General features: G+C 56.6%; 1 protein-coding gene across 1 annotated transcript; it reads left to right on the top strand.

The window, feature by feature from the left end:
- The first annotated feature begins 78 nt into the window (after nucleotides 1-78).
- CFAP45 (cilia and flagella associated protein 45) lies at nucleotides 79-15,237 on the top strand. The gene is made up of 12 exons (XM_029055195.2): nucleotides 79-143; nucleotides 3,767-3,889; nucleotides 5,185-5,327; nucleotides 7,885-8,029; nucleotides 8,863-9,033; nucleotides 10,499-10,677; nucleotides 11,325-11,454; nucleotides 12,033-12,179; nucleotides 12,781-12,894; nucleotides 13,468-13,661; nucleotides 14,292-14,516; nucleotides 15,135-15,237. Exons 1-12 carry the CDS (start codon nucleotides 105-107, stop codon nucleotides 15,208-15,210), a joined length of 1,686 nt encoding a protein of 561 aa, XP_028911028.1. The 5' UTR covers nucleotides 79-104; the 3' UTR covers nucleotides 15,211-15,237.
- The last annotated feature ends 884 nt before the right edge of the window (nucleotides 15,238-16,121 follow it).

The raw sequence follows: 16,121 nt of genomic DNA, 5'->3' as shown, positions 1-16,121 counted from the left end.
AAGCCAAGTCTCGTTGGCTGCGGGGGCGGGAGGGGGGAGGCCAAAAGGGCCCGCCACTTCCGGGATTGGGGAGGAAAGAGGAAGGGGCGGGGGGTTAGATTGCTATGGTGACGGGTCAACAGATCCGGGCAGCTGAGACGATGGTGAGGCTTTTGGGGGGGGGCAAGAGGGGGATGGGCTGGGTTTGGGTGGGTATCTACAGGGGGCGAGGCTGGGAATCTGGTCAGGAGGGCATGGGGGCGTCAGGCGTTGGAGGAGTAGGGGAAGCATTGCGAGGTCTGGGGGATACTGGCGGCTGCTTTAGGGGGGCAATGGAAGGGGATGGTCTGTGCATGCTGAGGGAGTTTGGGGGACATAGGGAATATTCGAGGTGAGGTGGAGGACACGAGTTGGGGGCTGCTCCCGGGGGTGGTGCTGGAGGGTCTTGGGGGGCACTAGGAGGATCCGAGGGATCTTTAGTGGGGATCCCACTAAGGTACAGATTTAGGGGGCACAGGAAAGAACCCGGACCTGGGTAGAGAAGGGGCCTTGGTGGGCACTAGAAAAGTCTGAGGCATCCTTGGTGGACTGGAGGGCACTGGGGGGCACAGGAATGAACTTTGCCTGAAAGAGGGGTCGTGGGGGCGTTTAGAAAGGTCTGAGAGATCTTTGGTGGGACTGGGGGGGAGCTTTGGGAGACACAGATCTGGGGGGCTCAGGAAGGAACCTGAGCCTAGGTGCAGGGTCTTGTGGGGTATATTTAGTGTGATAACGGGCCTGGCTCTGTGGGTGGGAGGGGCGGGGGGGAAATTGGTTGCGTGGAAGTATTGGACTTCCTGTGGCTTGGAGCAGCCAGCGGCAAGTCCCGAGTCCGGCCTGGGCTTCGGCAGTGATCGGGATGGACTGTACCCACAGCCCCCTCCCCAGCTCTCCCTGTCCCCCTCCCTCACCCGCATCCCAGGCCACCCCACCCACAACAGTGTCAGTGACCCCCGACCCCCAAGGGCAGGTCACAGCCCCTTTCTCCTGAGGGGGAATGGGATACGCCTATAGTGGAGGGGGTGAAGGGCAGCTCCCGGAGATCCAGAGGAAATCAGATCCCTGGGGGAGAGATGCTGGGGAAGGGGAGGGAGGAGGAGGCCGGGAAGGGTGGGAAGGACCGGCCTTTGTCTTGGCCTTTGTCTTGGATCGGCCGACAGGTGTTGCGGTGACATCATGGAAACCGCACACCCGGCCGCTCCAGCTCAGACCGGCCAGGCCCACGGGAGGCCACCTGGAACCAAGGGTTTTTCCTTCCGATCCAGCCAGGCCCCCTCCCCTCCAACCCCAACAGATCCTCCCCACGGGCTCTGCCCCACCGGGGTTTATCAATCAATCAGAGAAGAAGCAGGGTCTAGTGGAGAAAGAACAGTCCTGGGAGTCAGTGGAACCTGGTTTCTAATTCTTCTCTGCCCATTACTTGCCATATGACTTGTGCCTCAGTTTCTTCAATTGAAAATGGGAATAACTCTTCTCTCTCCTACTTAGACTGTGAGCCCATGCAGGACGGGGACTGTGTCTGACCTAATTAACTTGTACTTACCCCAGAGCTTAGAATAGCATTTGACACATAGTACATGCTTAGCAAGTACCATTAAAGATCAATCGATCAATTCATTCAGTGATATTTATTGAGTGCTTACTATGTCAGGAAACACTGTACTAAGGCCTTGGGAGAGCATAATATGAGAGAGCAGACACGTTCCCTGTCCACAGTGAGTTTACTGTCTAGAGGGACTGAAGTTTACAGATGGGAGAAAAGAGAAGCAGGGAATGAATGAACGAATGAATCAATCGAATTTATTGAGCATTTATGATGTGCAGAGTACTACCCTAAGCACTTGGGAGAGTACAAGACAACAATATTTACAGACATACCCTGCCCACAATGAGTTTACAGTCTAGAGGGAGCTTAAGGATGGGAGAAAAAAGGGGAGAGGAATGAATGACTCGGGAGAGTACAGTACAACAGTATTAGCAGACATTCCCTGCCCACTATGTGTTTACAAGTCTAGAGGGTCTAGTGTGAGCTCCATGTGGGACAGGGACCGTGTCCTACCCGATTCACATTGGATCCACCCCAGAGCAGAGTGGAGTGTCTGGCACAAAGTAAGCGCTTAACAAATACCACAATTATTAGGGCTGCCCGGAGCATCAGCATGGAAGGGGGAGGGGAGAGGGAGAGCTGGGCCTGACCTTTACCCCCGGGTTTGCCCTGATCCCAGTTCCCAGTAGTTTACTCCCGGTGTCCCCGGCAACCTGTCCGGACCAAGAAGTCACCGCCCACTTTCTTCTTCCAAGCGTTTCCCCAAATTAGGTTATCTCGGGCCGCACCTTCCCCCATTTTCCTGCGGGGTCTCCGGGATCGCCCCTGATCCCGGAGTGTTTCCGGAGGTCATTTCGGGGTCCCCCGCCCCCCCCCGACCCCCAGATAATGAGACCCTAAATGTTTTGTTTTGCTGTCAGTCACCCCCTTTTAGACCGTGAGCCCGTTGTCGGGCAGGGATTGTCTCTATCTGTTGCCGAATTGTACGTCCCAAGCGCTTAATACAGTGCTCTGCACACAGTAAGCGCTCAATAAATATGATTGAATGAATGAATGAATGGGCGGTTCGGGGCCTAGACCTTAAGCAATGCACACTTCGGGTCGGGAGCAGCCACGACGCCCCCTCGTGGTGGGGACGAGCACTGTCCTGGGAGCCGCGTTGTTGGCGGCGGGCTTCATTCATTCATTCATCCATCCATCCATTCATTCATTCTTATTTATTAAACGCTTAATAATAATAATGGTGGTACTTGTTAAGCGCTTACTATCTGCCGAGCACTATTCTAAGCGCTGGGGGGATACAAAGTGATCAGGTTGTCCCACATGGGGTCCCCATCTTAATCCCCATTTTACAGATGAGGTAACTGAGGCCCAGAGAAGTTCAATGACTTGCCCAAAGTCACACAGCTGACTTGTGCAGAGCACTGTACTAAGCCCTTGGGAAAGTACAAACCAACAACAACAATAATAATTGTAATAATGATGTTATTTGTTAAGCACTTACTATGTGCCAATCACTGTTCTAAACTCTGGGGTAGATACAAGGTAATCAGGTTGTCCCACGTGGGGCTTACAGTCTTAATCCCCGTTTTGAAGATGAGGGAACTGAGACACCTAGAAGTTAAGCTACTTGCCCAGAGTCACTCGGCTGACCTGTGGCGGATCCGGGATTAGAACCCACAACCTCTGACTCCCAAGCCGGAGCTTTTTCCAACTAAGCCACCCTGCTCATAAACAGACACGTTCCCTGCCCATAATGAGCTTATAGTCTGGGCGGGGAGGCAGACATCAGTCCAAATAAATAAAATTACAGATATATACATAAATGCTCGTGGGGGAGCCGGGGGAAGGCAAAGGGAGCAAGTCAGGGTGACGCAGGAGAGAGTGGGAGATGGGGAAAAGTGGGGCTTAGTCTGGGAAGGCCTCTTGGAGGAGATGTGTCTTCAATAAGGCTTTGAAGGGGGGCAGAGGAATTGTCTGTTGGATTTGAGGAGGGAGGACGTTCCAGGTCAGAGGCAGGACATGAGCCAGAGTCAGCTGTGAGACAGGCGAGATTGGGGCACAGTGAGAAGGTTAACACGAGAGAAGCGAAGTATGTAGGCTGGGTTGTAGAAGTGGGGTGAGCTTCACCCTCACCCTCTCTGAAAGTGAACCCCCCTCTCTGCCCCTCACCCACCTTCTATCTCCCCTCCTCCCCCTCAGTCTAGGATGTCGGGAGCACCCAGCTCCGGTTCCAGCGCCTCCTCGGGGTCCAAGACCCGCACCCGCTACCGCACCAAGGCCGTGAGCTCCGAAGTGGATGAGACCCTCTTTGGGGGTGCTGAGGTAACCCCCAACCCCGTGGCAGAATCTCACCCCTTCTCCTCTAGTCCTTACCAACTTCTTGTCTCCGCCTCCTCCCCACCCCTACCAGGCCAGTAGGTTGCAGAAAGCCAAAAGGAGAAGCGTCGTGGCCTAGTGGATAGAACACAGGCCTGGGACCCAGAGGACCTGAGTTCTAATTCCTCTCCACCCCTTGATTGCTGTGGGACCTTGGCCAGTCACTTCTCTGGGCCTAAATTCCCTCATCCATAAAATGGGGATTAAAACTGTGAGCCCCATATGGGTCATGGATTGTGTCCAATCTAATTATCTTGCACCTACCTCAGCCCATGGTATGGTGCCTATTACATAGCAGGGGTTTAACAAAGCAGTGTGACCTACCCGCGAAGCAGCGTGGCTTAGTGGATGGAGCATGGGCCTGGGAGTTAGAAAGACCTCGGTTCTACTCCCAGCTCTGCCTCTTGCCTGCTGTCTGACTTTGGGTGAATCACTCACTTCTCTGTGCCTCAATTTCCTCATCTCTAAAATGAGGATTAAGACAGTAAGCCCTATGTGGGACAGGAACTGTGTCATAATAATAACAATAATTATTATTATCATCAGGTGTCCAGTCTGATTATCTTGTATCTACCCCAGTGCTTAGAACAGTGCCTGGCACATAGTAAGCGCTTAACATGGGGCAGAGACTGTGTCCAACCCGATTTGCTTGTATCCACCCAGTGCTTAGTATAATGCCTCGCACATATATAATTATAAGTATAGTGCCTAGTTAGTAATAATTAGTATAATAGCAGATGCTATTAGTATAGGATATAATTAGTATAATTACTATAGTTTCTAGCACATAGTAAGCGCTTAACAGATACGGTTATTATCATCATTATTATTAATAATAATAAATATCACAATTATTATTAAAAACTATATAAAGCAACCCCCCATGCAGAGCTTTCCGGCCAGTAGGGGGCAGACGAGTCTCACGTCGGCTGGGCCTGCGCCCCGTTCGGGCACCAGGGGGCAGCACCGCACCTCCTCCGCCTCCCGAAACCCTGTCCGGCCAGTCCCCTGCCTCCGGGCCGGAGGAGCCTCCCACAGGTCTAATCTGTTTCCCTCTTGCTTCAGGCTCGATCTCCCCTCCCCCGCCTCCCAACACCGAGCCACTTCCCGCGGGGACCCGGGTCGTTAGTTTTAAAGCCCGGGGCAGACTGTCCCCCTCCCTCACCGTGGAGGCCCGGGATGGAGCCAGGGGTGCCCCCCATCCCCCGACTCCTACGCCCCCCTTCTTTGTGTCACCGTAGCCCATCCCCCGGTCCCGCGCTCGCAGCCCCATCGTGCTCCTGAAAGACCAGCGGACCACACGCAAGACGACCTCCGCCCTGGGCTGGGGTCACAAACAGGACAAAATCCGGCTCATCACCCGGGACCTGATTCGAGACCTCGTGTGAGTAGCCGGCCGTTCTCCCGGCCCCCTGTCTCGCAGGGAGACCCTCGCCCGGCTCTCTCCTTCTTCTCTCTTCTCGGCTTCTATCTCTGCTCTCTCTTTTTTTCTGCCTTTGTCATTCTGTTTCTGTCTCTTGCCTCTCCTCTCTGCCTCTCTCTTAACAATAATAATAATGGTACTTGTTCTGGGCTCACTGTGTGCCAAACACTGTTCTAACAGCTGGGGTAGATACAAGTTAGTCATAGTCACTGTTCCATATGGGGCTTGCACTTTTATCCCATTTTACAGAGGAGGTAACTAGGCCCAGAAAAGTGAAGTGACTTGCCCAAGGTCACACAGCAGACACGTGGCAGAGCTGGGATTAGAACCTAGGTCCTCCTGACTCCTAGGTCCGTGCTCTATCCACCAAGCCACACTGCTTCGGGCTGGCCGGCGCCTCCCCCGCCAAACACACACACACAGCGCGAGCCCGTGTCTCTTTCCTGTTCCTGACCTCTGTCTGTCTCTGGTCTCTCTCCATCTCTTGTTTCTTTCTCTCTCTGTCTCTCTTCTCTCTGTTTCTGCCTCTTGTCTATGCTCTACCCCTTTCCTCTTCTGTCTCTCTTTCCTGCCCTCGCCAGTCTTGTCCTTCATCTCTCTTCTCTCTGGCTCTTGCTCTCTTCTCTTCTCTCTTTCTCCATCTCTCTTTCCTCTGTCTCTTGGCTCTCATTTCTTTCTATCTCTTGCCTCTCTTATTCCATCCCTTGTCTCTCTTCTCCGTCTCTGGCCTCCGGCCCTGCTGTTGCCCAGCGCTGTGAGCCCCTGGGTCCTCCGAGACCGCGTCCAGCTGCGAACCGCCCCGTCCTGGCCGGGACCCAAATACCCCCTTCCCCAACCCTGGCACCCCGCTTTTACGAGGCTCTGGTCACTTCCGGCCCCCGGTCTTCCCCCCCACCCTGGCTTTAATGTTCCGGCCCCCGGCTCGTAACCCCAATAATTAAGTGTGGGGTGCTGGGCGCGTGGGGCGGCAGGGCTGGGAGTCCGAGCCGCCTCTGGGGGTCTGGGGCCTTAATTAAGGGGGGGGTCCGTGCTCCGACCCCCCCGGGGGTCGGGGGGCGCCTGGCTGGGCTGTGGGAGGCTGGGTTGGTGGGAGGAGAGGTGGGGGAGCAGGGTGGAGGGTGGCGGGGGTGGGTAGGGTGGACTGGGAGAGGCTTGACTTGGCCGGGTCACAGCCCCCCAGGGTCGATTCGCGCCCCTCCCCTCCCCCGCCCCCACCACCTGCCCCTGGCCGGTCCCCTGAGCGAGCAGGTGGAGAGGGGTCCCCCAGCCGGATGGCCACCCGGAATTCCTTGGGGCATCAGAAATGGACCCCCAGACATGGGGGGGCGTCCCCTCTCCTCCCCCCAGCCAGACACACGGGCCTGGCATCCGGACCCCAGCCCCAATCTGCCCGGGGACCTCTGGGGTTTAGCTGGGCCCCCACTGTGGTCACCCTGCCTTGTTGGCAAAGTTGAGTGGGTGGGCCTGAGCCACGGGGTCACGAGACATGGAAGCTCATGTAATTGGGAAAGGTTGGGGTGAGTTGGGGGGCACTCATTCTGGCTCTCCTTGCTTGTCTCTGCTGCTCGGATTCTCTCTGCTGCTCTGATTCTCTCTCCCCTATCTTTGCATTACTGATTCTCTCTGCTTCTGGATCTCCGCTGCTCTGATTCTGTTTGTCTCTGTCTTTCTCAGTGTCTCTGATTCTTTCTCTTTGACTCTCTCACTGTCTCCATTTTCATCTCTGAATAGCTCTCCCAGGGTCTCTGATTTCCTGTCTCTATCATCTCTAATTCTGTCTCTGTCTCATTTTCTTTAATTTCATTTGTCTCTATCTCTCCACCAGTGTCTCTGATTCATTCTTTGTTTCTCTCATGGTGTTACAGCCTCTGCCTCTGTCTCTCTTGCTGTCTCTGTATATCTTTGTCTTTGTCTCTCTCAATTTTGTGGTCTCTGATTCTCTCTGACTGTTTCTGTCTCCCCCCAGAGTCTTTTATTCTCCCTGACTCTGTGTCTCTTTCTGTCACTCATTTGATTCTCTTTTTCTCCATCTCCACTGCTCTGACTCTGTCTCTATCTTTCTCATTGTCTCTGATTATCTTTTTGTCTCTCTCACTCTCGCCATTTCTCCTAGTCTCTCTGTCTTTCTCTGTCTCTACCAGTGTCTTTGATTCTCTCTGACTTTCCTCTTGGTGTCTCTGATTCTCTTTCTATCTCTGGGACTCTCTCAGTCTCTGATTCTGGCTCTCCCAGGCTCTGTCTCTGTCATTCTCTTTCTGACTCTCCCACTGCGTCTCTCAGTGATTTTCTCAATGTGTGTCTCCTGCCCCTTCTTCTCTCTTCGTTTCTCTTGCCTGGTCTCAGAAGCAAAGAGGGAGGGGACAGGTAGCATCTCATTGATTTCTCTGGCTCTCTCTCCCTTGCCCGGTCTGATTCTGTCTTGTGCTGCCTCTCTCCTTCTCTGATGTGCCGGGGACCTCTCTCTCTCTTTTTCTCCCTCCCTCTCCTCTGGTCTGCCCCTTCCCCTCCCTCCATGAAGGGTCCCGGTGGAGGATCCCTCCGGAGAGTCTCTCATCATCAGCCCCGAGGACTTCCAGCGGATCCAGTCGTCGGCCCGAGTCCTGACCAAAGAGGAGAAGGAAGCTGGATTCCAGGCCTACAAGGCCGAGAAGGACAAAATATTGGTAACCTCTTCTGCCGCCCCCCCCACCCCTCCCACAACCCAGCTGCTGATGGTTGTCGTGGTAGAGGGGAGGGGGAAGGTTCTAGGGAGGACAGTACATGAAGAGAGGAACCCCCACAAGATTGTCTCTATATGTTGCCAAATTGTACTTTCCAAGCGCTTAGTACAGTCCTCTGCACACAGTAAGTGCTCAATAAATGCAATTGGATGAATGAATCTGTGAATCCCTGCAGACTGAGGGTGGGAGGGGGCATAGAAAGGGAGGTGAACAGGGGTCATTGAAGCAGCATGGCCTAGTGGATAGAGCCCAGGCCTGGGAGTCAGAAGGTCATGGGTTCTTATCCCAGCTCCACCACTTGCCTGCTGTGTGACTTTGGGCAAGTCACTTTCAAATCTCTGTCCCTCAGGTTACCTCATCTGTAAAATGGGGATGGAGATTGGGAGCCCCAAATAGGACAGGGCCTGTGTCCAACCTGATTTGCTTGTATCCACCCGATCACTTAGTACACTGATTGATCGATTGGGAAGAGAGAGGGTGATTCCCCCTCCCTCCCCACCCCGCACAAGAGAGATCCGGGCGTCCCCTGCATCCCCGCAGGGGGGTCGTGGGAAGGGAAATGAAGGGAATTGTCACTGTTTATTGCTGGTACTGTACTTTCCCAAGAGCTTAGTATAGTGCTCTGCACAGAGTAAGCGCTTAATAATGAATGAATGGTGGAACCAGAGGCCTGGCGTGGATGGAGGGGGCCGGTAGGGGACAGCCCCCCATCGGTCGGCCTGGGCTGTGAGGGCGGGTCCCTCTGAGAGAGCCCCGCCCCCCCTCTTTTGCCGCAGGTGGGGATGGCGCAGCGCAAGCAGGCGATGAAGCAAAACGACGTGAGGCGGAGGAAGAACGAGAGACTCAGCGACCTGGAGGAGGCGGCCAGGAAGCAGGCCCACAACCTCCTGGAGCGGGCCCGAAAGCTGCACCTGGACCAAGAGGATGAGCTCAAAGAGATGAACAAGGTGCCCGGGCGGGGGCCGGGACCGCACACTGCACCCGGCCGAGGAGGCCAAGCTCCAGATGAACCAGGTGTTCGGGGGTGTGGGGTGGAGTCTCAGATACACCTGGTCAGGGAAGATTAACTTAAAATGAACCAGGTGTTGCCCGGGGGGCGGGGCCTCAGAGAGCACCTGGACCAGGTGGATGAGCTCGGGATGAACCACGTGCCCCGGGGTTGTGGGTTTTATGTGTGGGGTGGGGGTCCCCGAAGAAGGAGCATGGCCCACGGGAAAGAGCCTGGGGCTAGGAGTCGGGAGGTCTGGGTTCTAATCCCAGCTGTGCTTCTGGCCTGCTGTGGAACCTTGGGGACGTCACTTACCCCCCATCGGGGCCTCCGTTTGCCCCACGTGTAAAACAGTGGTCGGATTGTCACTCTTCCTCCTTCTGAGACGTTGAACCCTTCTCCACCTCCCCCCATCCCTGCTGCTCCCGCGAAGGGACCTGGGTCCCTGGAGCCGGGTGGGAGGGACCCCTTCTTATCAGGCAGACAAGGACTTTCATCTTCAGAGCCTTATTGAAGGCCCATCGCCTCCTCCTTGACTAAGCCCTCATCTCTTCTCCCACTCCCTTCTGCGTCGCCCTTTTACTCAGTTTTGCTCCCACGCTCAACCCCACAGCACTCACGTCCCTATCCCTCATTTATTTCTATTAATGTATGCTCGTCGTGGGCAGGGGACGTGTCTCCCAACTCTGTTCATTCATTCATTTCATTTAATCGTACTTATTGAGCACTTATCGTGTGACGAGCACTGTACTAAGAGCTTGGGAAAGTACAATACGAGCGCTTAGTAGAGTGCTCTGCACACAGTAAGCACTTAATAAATACGGTTGAATGAATGAACAAAAACGGTGACATTCCCTGTCCAAAGAGAGCTTACAGTCTGGGGAGGTGGGGGCGGGAGACAGACATCAATACAATTAAATAAAATTATTGATATGGACATAAGGGCAGTGGGGCTGGGAGGGGGGAGGAGCAAAGGGATGAAGTCAGGGCGACACAGAAGGGAGTGGGAGAGTTATATCTATTGTCCTCTCCCAAGCGCACAGTAAGTGCTCAATAAATACAAATGACTGATTGACTGCCTTCTTCCCCCTCCCCAAAGCCCTAGTAGCAGAGGGCAAAGACTATGCTCTCTCCCCCCGACCTCGGGGGGGCTGTAGGGTCCTATGACCAGCAGAGAGCAAATCATCATTCATTTTAATCGTATTTATTGAGCGTTTACAGAGTGCAGAATACTGTACTAAGCGTTTGGGAAAGCACAATACAATAATAGGCAGAGACATCCCTGCCCACCACGAGCTCAGAGTCTAGAGTGGGGGAGACAGTCCGGCCTTCCTGTCCTGTCCTTCCCCTCCGGCGGCATCCAAGGCAGAGCCTAAACCTCACCCCATTCCTCCCATCCTTCCCTCCTCCCTCCGTCCCCCTAGATCATCCTGAACGCCAAGTGCCACGCTATCCGCGATGCCCAGATCCTAGAGAAGCAGCAAATCGGCAAGGAGATGGACGCGGAGGAGAAGCGTCTGGACCAGATGATGGAGGTGGAGCGGCAGAAAGCCATGCAGCGGCAGGATGATCTGGACAGGAGGAAGAAGGAGGAGCAAATCCGGTAAATGGGCCCGCCCCAACCTCTACCTCCCCCACCTCCACCCCCACCCCACCACTCCTACCCCCGGGCACTCTCTGCTCCGCCCAACCAACCCACGGGCCAATTATCCCAGTCTGCCATGCCCTTCTCCATCCTCCTGGGCAAAGCACCATCCTCCCCTCCTGAAAATTCTCCCGAGAGCCACCTCCTCCAGGGAGTCTTCTGAGATTTACCCCTCCACAAATGCGGCAGACCCTCCCGGCAAATCTTCAGTGTCACTTTCCGTCTCCCGCACGTGTGTGTTTGTGTGTGTGTGTGTGTGTTTGTGTCTCCAGTCTCCCCCATCAGACTAGCAGCTCCTTGTGTGCGGAAGGTGTCTTCACCTCGCGCTGTCCCTTCCGCAGCTTTCAGCACAGTGTGTGTGCGTGTGTGTGTTTGCGGTGGGGAGGTGGTCTCCCTCACCAAACTGGCCCCTGATGAATCAGTCCCTTTCCCCAGGCCCCCTAACCCCCCCCCCCCGGGATGTAACCCAGGACCCCCAAATCATCGCCCCCGTGACCCTGGGTCAGATGGGGTGGGTAGGGGGTGGGGGAGACTTTCGGCGGGGAGGAAGTTGGGGGTGGGGGTCCCGGGCCGGGCCTGAGTCGCCGGTCCCGGCCGTTGGGCAGCGGGCAGCGGCTGATCGTGGAGCAGATAGAGAAGAACTCGGAGGAGCGGTCGCTGCAGAACGAGCAGCGGGAGCAGGAGACGCAGAGGGTCCTCCGGTACCTGGACCAGCTGCAGGAGGAGGACATGCGGGTGCGCCCACCGGGGCCCGAGGACCCAGGGTCTGGGATGGCCAGGGCCATGGGAGGGGGCCGGGGCCGGGGCGGGGGCCATACGAATTAATTCCCCGAGTCCAGTCCTTCTCCCCCCACCCCCGTTGTCTGACAGGGTCTCTGTCCCCGCAGCAGTCTCTCTGTCCGACGGGGTCTCTGTCCTTGCCGCTGCCTTTCTGCCTCAGTCTGATGGGGTCTGTGTCCCCCTCGCTCTCTGTCTTGGTATCTCTGTCCCCGTGATATCTCTGTCTCTGGGGTGTCTGTCTCTGCAGTGTCGCTCTGCCTCTGGGGTCTTTGTTCCCACCGCTGTCTCTCTGCCTCTGACGGGGTCTCTGTCCCCGTTGCTCTCTGGTGTCTCTGTCTCTGCTACTGTCTCTGTTTCTGTGTCTCTGCCACCCCACCATCACGCTGTCTCTGTCTGATGGTGTCTCTGTCCCCGCTGCTGTCTTTCTCTAACTGTGCCTCCGCCATCCCCCCGCCGCCCGGCTGTCACGTTGTCTCTGCCGGGGCCTCTGTGCCCGCCGCGCCCCCACCCCCCCCCCCCGCCACCCCCTGCAGGACCTGGAGCGTCGCAGGGTGGAGCAGGTGAGGATCCAGACCGAGATCATGCACTGCAACGAGGCCAACCGGCAGCGGCAAGAGGAGATCCGGGAGCAGGAGCGGCTGGCCGACCAGCGGGCCCTGGAGTACACCCAGAAGAAGATGGTGGGCGCCCGCCGGGTGGACCCACCGGGCCCCTACATCCCCGCTCGTCGACATCCAGCCCCAGCCTGGCCCTTTGACCCCATCAGAAGCGACTGTGCTGAGGCCTGGGGAGAGGAGTGTATTATTATTATCGTTGTTATTATATTTGTTAAGCACTTACTATGTTGTGAGACACTGTTCTAAGCGTTGGGGTAGATAATCAGGCTGGACACAGTCCCTGCCCCACAGTCCAAGTAGGAGGTACTGAATCCCCATTTAGCAGTTGAAATTGAGGCCCAGAGAAGTAAAGTGGCTTGCCCGAGGTCCCACAGCTGGCAGGTGGCAGAGCCATTCATTCATTCAATCGTATTTATTGAGCACTTGCTGTGTGCAAAGCACTGTACTAAGCACTTGGTAAGTACAATTCAGCAATAGGTGCCCTGAGTCCCAGTCCCGGACTCTTTCCACTGGGTCACGCTGCTTCAGAAGAGTTGGAAGGGCCAGCCCCGGCCCGCAGGGAGCTTCCAGTCCCCAGGGGGAGGAGGCGGTGGGAGAATCATCCGGGGGCTAGGGACCGGAGCAGGCCGGTCAGCCCCCCTTCACCTCCCCCTCTCGCTCCCAGGCCCGAGAAATAGAATTCGAGGCAGAGCAGGCGAGGATCCGGAAGGAGAAGGAGATGGAGACAGCGCGGCTCCTGGCGCTGCAGGAGAAGGCTCAGGACACTCAAGCAGAACAGGTCTCTGTCTGCCCTCCTCCCCTTTCCCTCCTCCCTCCCTCTTCTTCTTCCCCCTGCTCCTCAGCCCCCATCTGCAGTGGGGCAATCAACCTACCGATGGTATTGAGGAGCAGTGTGGCTCAGTGGAAAGAACAAAGGGTTGGGAGATAGAGGTCGTGGGTTCTAATCCCGCCTCCACCACTTGTCGGCTGTGTGAACTTGTGCAAGTCACTTAACTTCTCTGTGCCTCAGTTCCCTCATCTGTAAAATGGGGATTAAGACTGTGAGCTCCAGGTGGGACAACCTGATTATGTTGTAGCTACCCCAGCGCTTAGAGCAGTGCTCGGTACATAGTACATAGCATTTAAGAAATTCCATAATAATAATATCATTATTTATCAAGCCCTTACTCTGTGCGGAGTGCTCCGCCCCATCCAGTTTCCCCTTCCCTCTCGACACCCCCCACACACCTTCTGCTTCCAGTCCCCCCATCCACCCAGTTCTGAGGCCACCCTTCTGATGCCCCCTGCCGAACCCCCATTGCCTCCCCGTGCCCCTCCATCCCGGTGACGCCCCCGGCTGCCCCCTCCCCAGGATGCCGTACGGGCCCGGCACATCCAGGAGATGGCGGAGCGTGCGTGGCGCCAGAAGGAGGTGGAGGAGGCTAAACGCAAGGTGGAGGCCAACGCGCAACTGCAGCGCAGCCGGCTGGAGCAGGTGGCCCACAAGGAGCATGCCCTGGCCGTGCAGGTGCAGAGGGACCGCGACGAGTTCGAGCGGGTCCTGGGGTAGGTCACGGACCCCAGCCTTCCGCGGGACCTCCTTCCCTCCTCCCTAGGCCTCCCTGCCCGGGGCGACCTTCCCAGAGCCACACTCCCAGGGCCAGGAGACGGCGGGAGGCCCACCCTGCAGGGAAGGGGTGGGGGGATGAGCTCAGATTTGTCCAGATCTAACCGACTGCAAGGAATCAGGGCCCCAGACCCCCTGGGAGCTCTGCCCCACAGCCTCCTAACTCACTTTCTGCTGCCCATAATACTAGGGGGAAAAGGGGGAGATACGCACACACACACACACATACAGAGGGAGAGCGAGAAAAGGAAGAACGAACCACCAGGCACTGGGCTGCGTGGTTAATCCAAACTAATGGATTTCATTCATTCATTCGTATTTATTGAGCACATACTTTGTGCAGAGCACTGTACTAAGCATTTGGAAACTGTAATACAACAATAAAGAGAGACAATCCGTGCCCACAACAGACTATAACCCAAACCCACGGGTAATCCACACCGTGGATAATCCACACATAAGCACATGCCCAAAGCAGTCTGGGTGTGGGGCGAGAGTCGGGGAAAGCCCCGAATGCCTCCTCGGCGGCCCACGGAGCCCAGCACCTTCTCCGTGGCCCGCCTCCCCAGGGCCCAAAGGCTGCAGATAGAGAAGGAGCGGAAGGAGGCAGAGCAGCGGGCGGCGTTGCGGCGGGCCCATGCGGAGGAGCTGCGGCACCAGGTGCGGGAACACCAGCAGCAGCAGGTGCAGGAGCGCACCGCCACCTTCGAGGAGGGAAGGCGGCTCCAGGAGGAGGCGGCCCAGAGGCGGGAACGCATGAATGCCCTCAAGCGGAAGAAGCTGGAAGAGCTGAGGTGAGGGCACTCTGCGCCCCGTCCGCAGGGGGCTTCCCCTCTAATAATAAGAATAATGATAATAATAATGCAAGTTAAGCGCTTACTGTGTGCCCGGCACTGTTCTAAGCTCTGGGGTAGATGCAAGTTAATCAGGATGGACACAATCCCTATCCCGAGTGGGGTTCGCACTCTTTTATAATATTCATTCACTTATTCATTCGGTCATATTTACTGAGCCCTTACTGGGTGCAGAGCACTATACTAAGAGCTTGAGAAAGTACAATAAAGCAATAAAGAGTGACAATCCCTGCCCACAGTGAGCTCACAGTCTATTAATAATAGTAATAATAATAATTGTGATATTGGTTAAACACTTACTTGGTGCCGGTCACTGTACTAAGCACTGGGGTAGCTACAAGATAATCGGGTTGAATACAATCCGGGCCCTTACATAGGGGTCCCAGTCTCAATCCCCATTTTAAAGGGGAGGAAACTGAAGTCTCGGGGGGTGAAGTGACTCGCCCAAGGTCCCATAGCAGACAAGTGGCAGCGTCGGGAGAAGCCTGGTCCTCCTGACTCCCAGTCTCGTGTTCTGGCCACTAGTGCATAATGGACTCTTTTGTCTTGGTTCCGCAGGGCGGCTGGCCTCCCGGAGAAATACTGCGTGGAAGTGGAGCGCAAAGCCATAACCCTGCCCTCCCTGCTGCGCTGAGGCGACCCTTCCCCCCCCCCCCCGACCCCGAACCCCCCCCCCCCCGTGTCCATCCCCCAAATCCTTCACCAATAGAGTCTTGATCCTGACTCCCCTCCGCCAGGGTCGTGTAGGATTCTTTCACTCTTGGGGGGGGGGCGGGGGCGGGCCGGGGGTCCCACATTCCAGAGATCAGTCCCCACCTCACCCCCGGGCCTCCCCGGGACAGGGGCTCAGTGCGGTCAGCCCTTAACGCCCACCACATTGGGTGGTCCCGTCGCTGCCCCCGGACACACCTGCAACCCCGGCTTCTTTCAACTCCAGCCTCAGGACAACACAGGCCCGGCCTAACGGTCAGGGGGACAACCTTGTCCCCCCGCCCCCGCTCTCCTCCCCCTCCTCCTCCCCCTCCTCCCTCTCTCCTCCTCTCTCTTCTTCCCTCCTTCTCCCCGATTGTCCTCCTCCTGTCCCTCTCCTCCTCCTTTTCCTCCTCCTTCCCTTTCTTGTCCTCCTCCCTCCTTCCCTCCCTCTGTCCTTCCCCTCCATCCTTCTTCCCTCCCTCCTCTTCTCCCTCCTTCTCCTCCTCCCCCCCTTTCCTCCTTCCCTCCCTCTTCCTCCCCTCCCTCCCTTCCTCCTCCTCCTTCCCCTTCTCGTCGTCATCCTCCTCCAACTCCCTCGCTCCGGCTTCCCCCAGTGCCCTCCGCCCAGACCCAGGGTCCCCAGGCCCGGTTCTGCCCGGCCTACGGGGCAGACCGGCCCTTGGGGCGGTCAGGGCCACCTGCCAGGGCCGGGCCGGGCCCAGGGGCAGACGGCGGCGGGAGGGCGGGTGGCTGCGTCCAGGGTGTTTACGATGCCAGGTTACGAGGGCCCCGGGCCGGAGTTCTCCTTTCATCCGGTTCCGGAGAGTCTGCCGGTCGCCGGCTTTCCGCTTC

The sequence above is a fragment of the Ornithorhynchus anatinus genome, chromosome X5 (assembly GCF_004115215.2).
Source record: "Ornithorhynchus anatinus isolate Pmale09 chromosome X5, mOrnAna1.pri.v4, whole genome shotgun sequence".
Taxonomy (NCBI): domain Eukaryota; kingdom Metazoa; phylum Chordata; class Mammalia; order Monotremata; family Ornithorhynchidae; genus Ornithorhynchus; species Ornithorhynchus anatinus.
The sequence above is the reverse complement of the archived record's forward strand: the minus strand, read 5'-3'. Positions and strand labels throughout refer to the sequence as shown.

What these genes read in the sequence shown, in the direction of transcription:
- CFAP45 (XM_029055195.2), top strand. Translation starts at nt 105, where the DNA reads ATGGTGACGGGTCAACAGATCCGGGCAGCTGAGACGATG. An exon ending in CCCTCTTTGGGGGTGCTGAG is followed by an intron (nt 3,890 to 5,184) that starts GTAACCCCCAAC and finishes GTGTCACCGTAG; the next exon opens with CCCATCCCCCGGTCCCGCGC. An exon ending in TGCAGGAGGAGGACATGCGG is followed by an intron (nt 11,455 to 12,032) that starts GTGCGCCCACCG and finishes CACCCCCTGCAG; the next exon opens with GACCTGGAGCGTCGCAGGGT.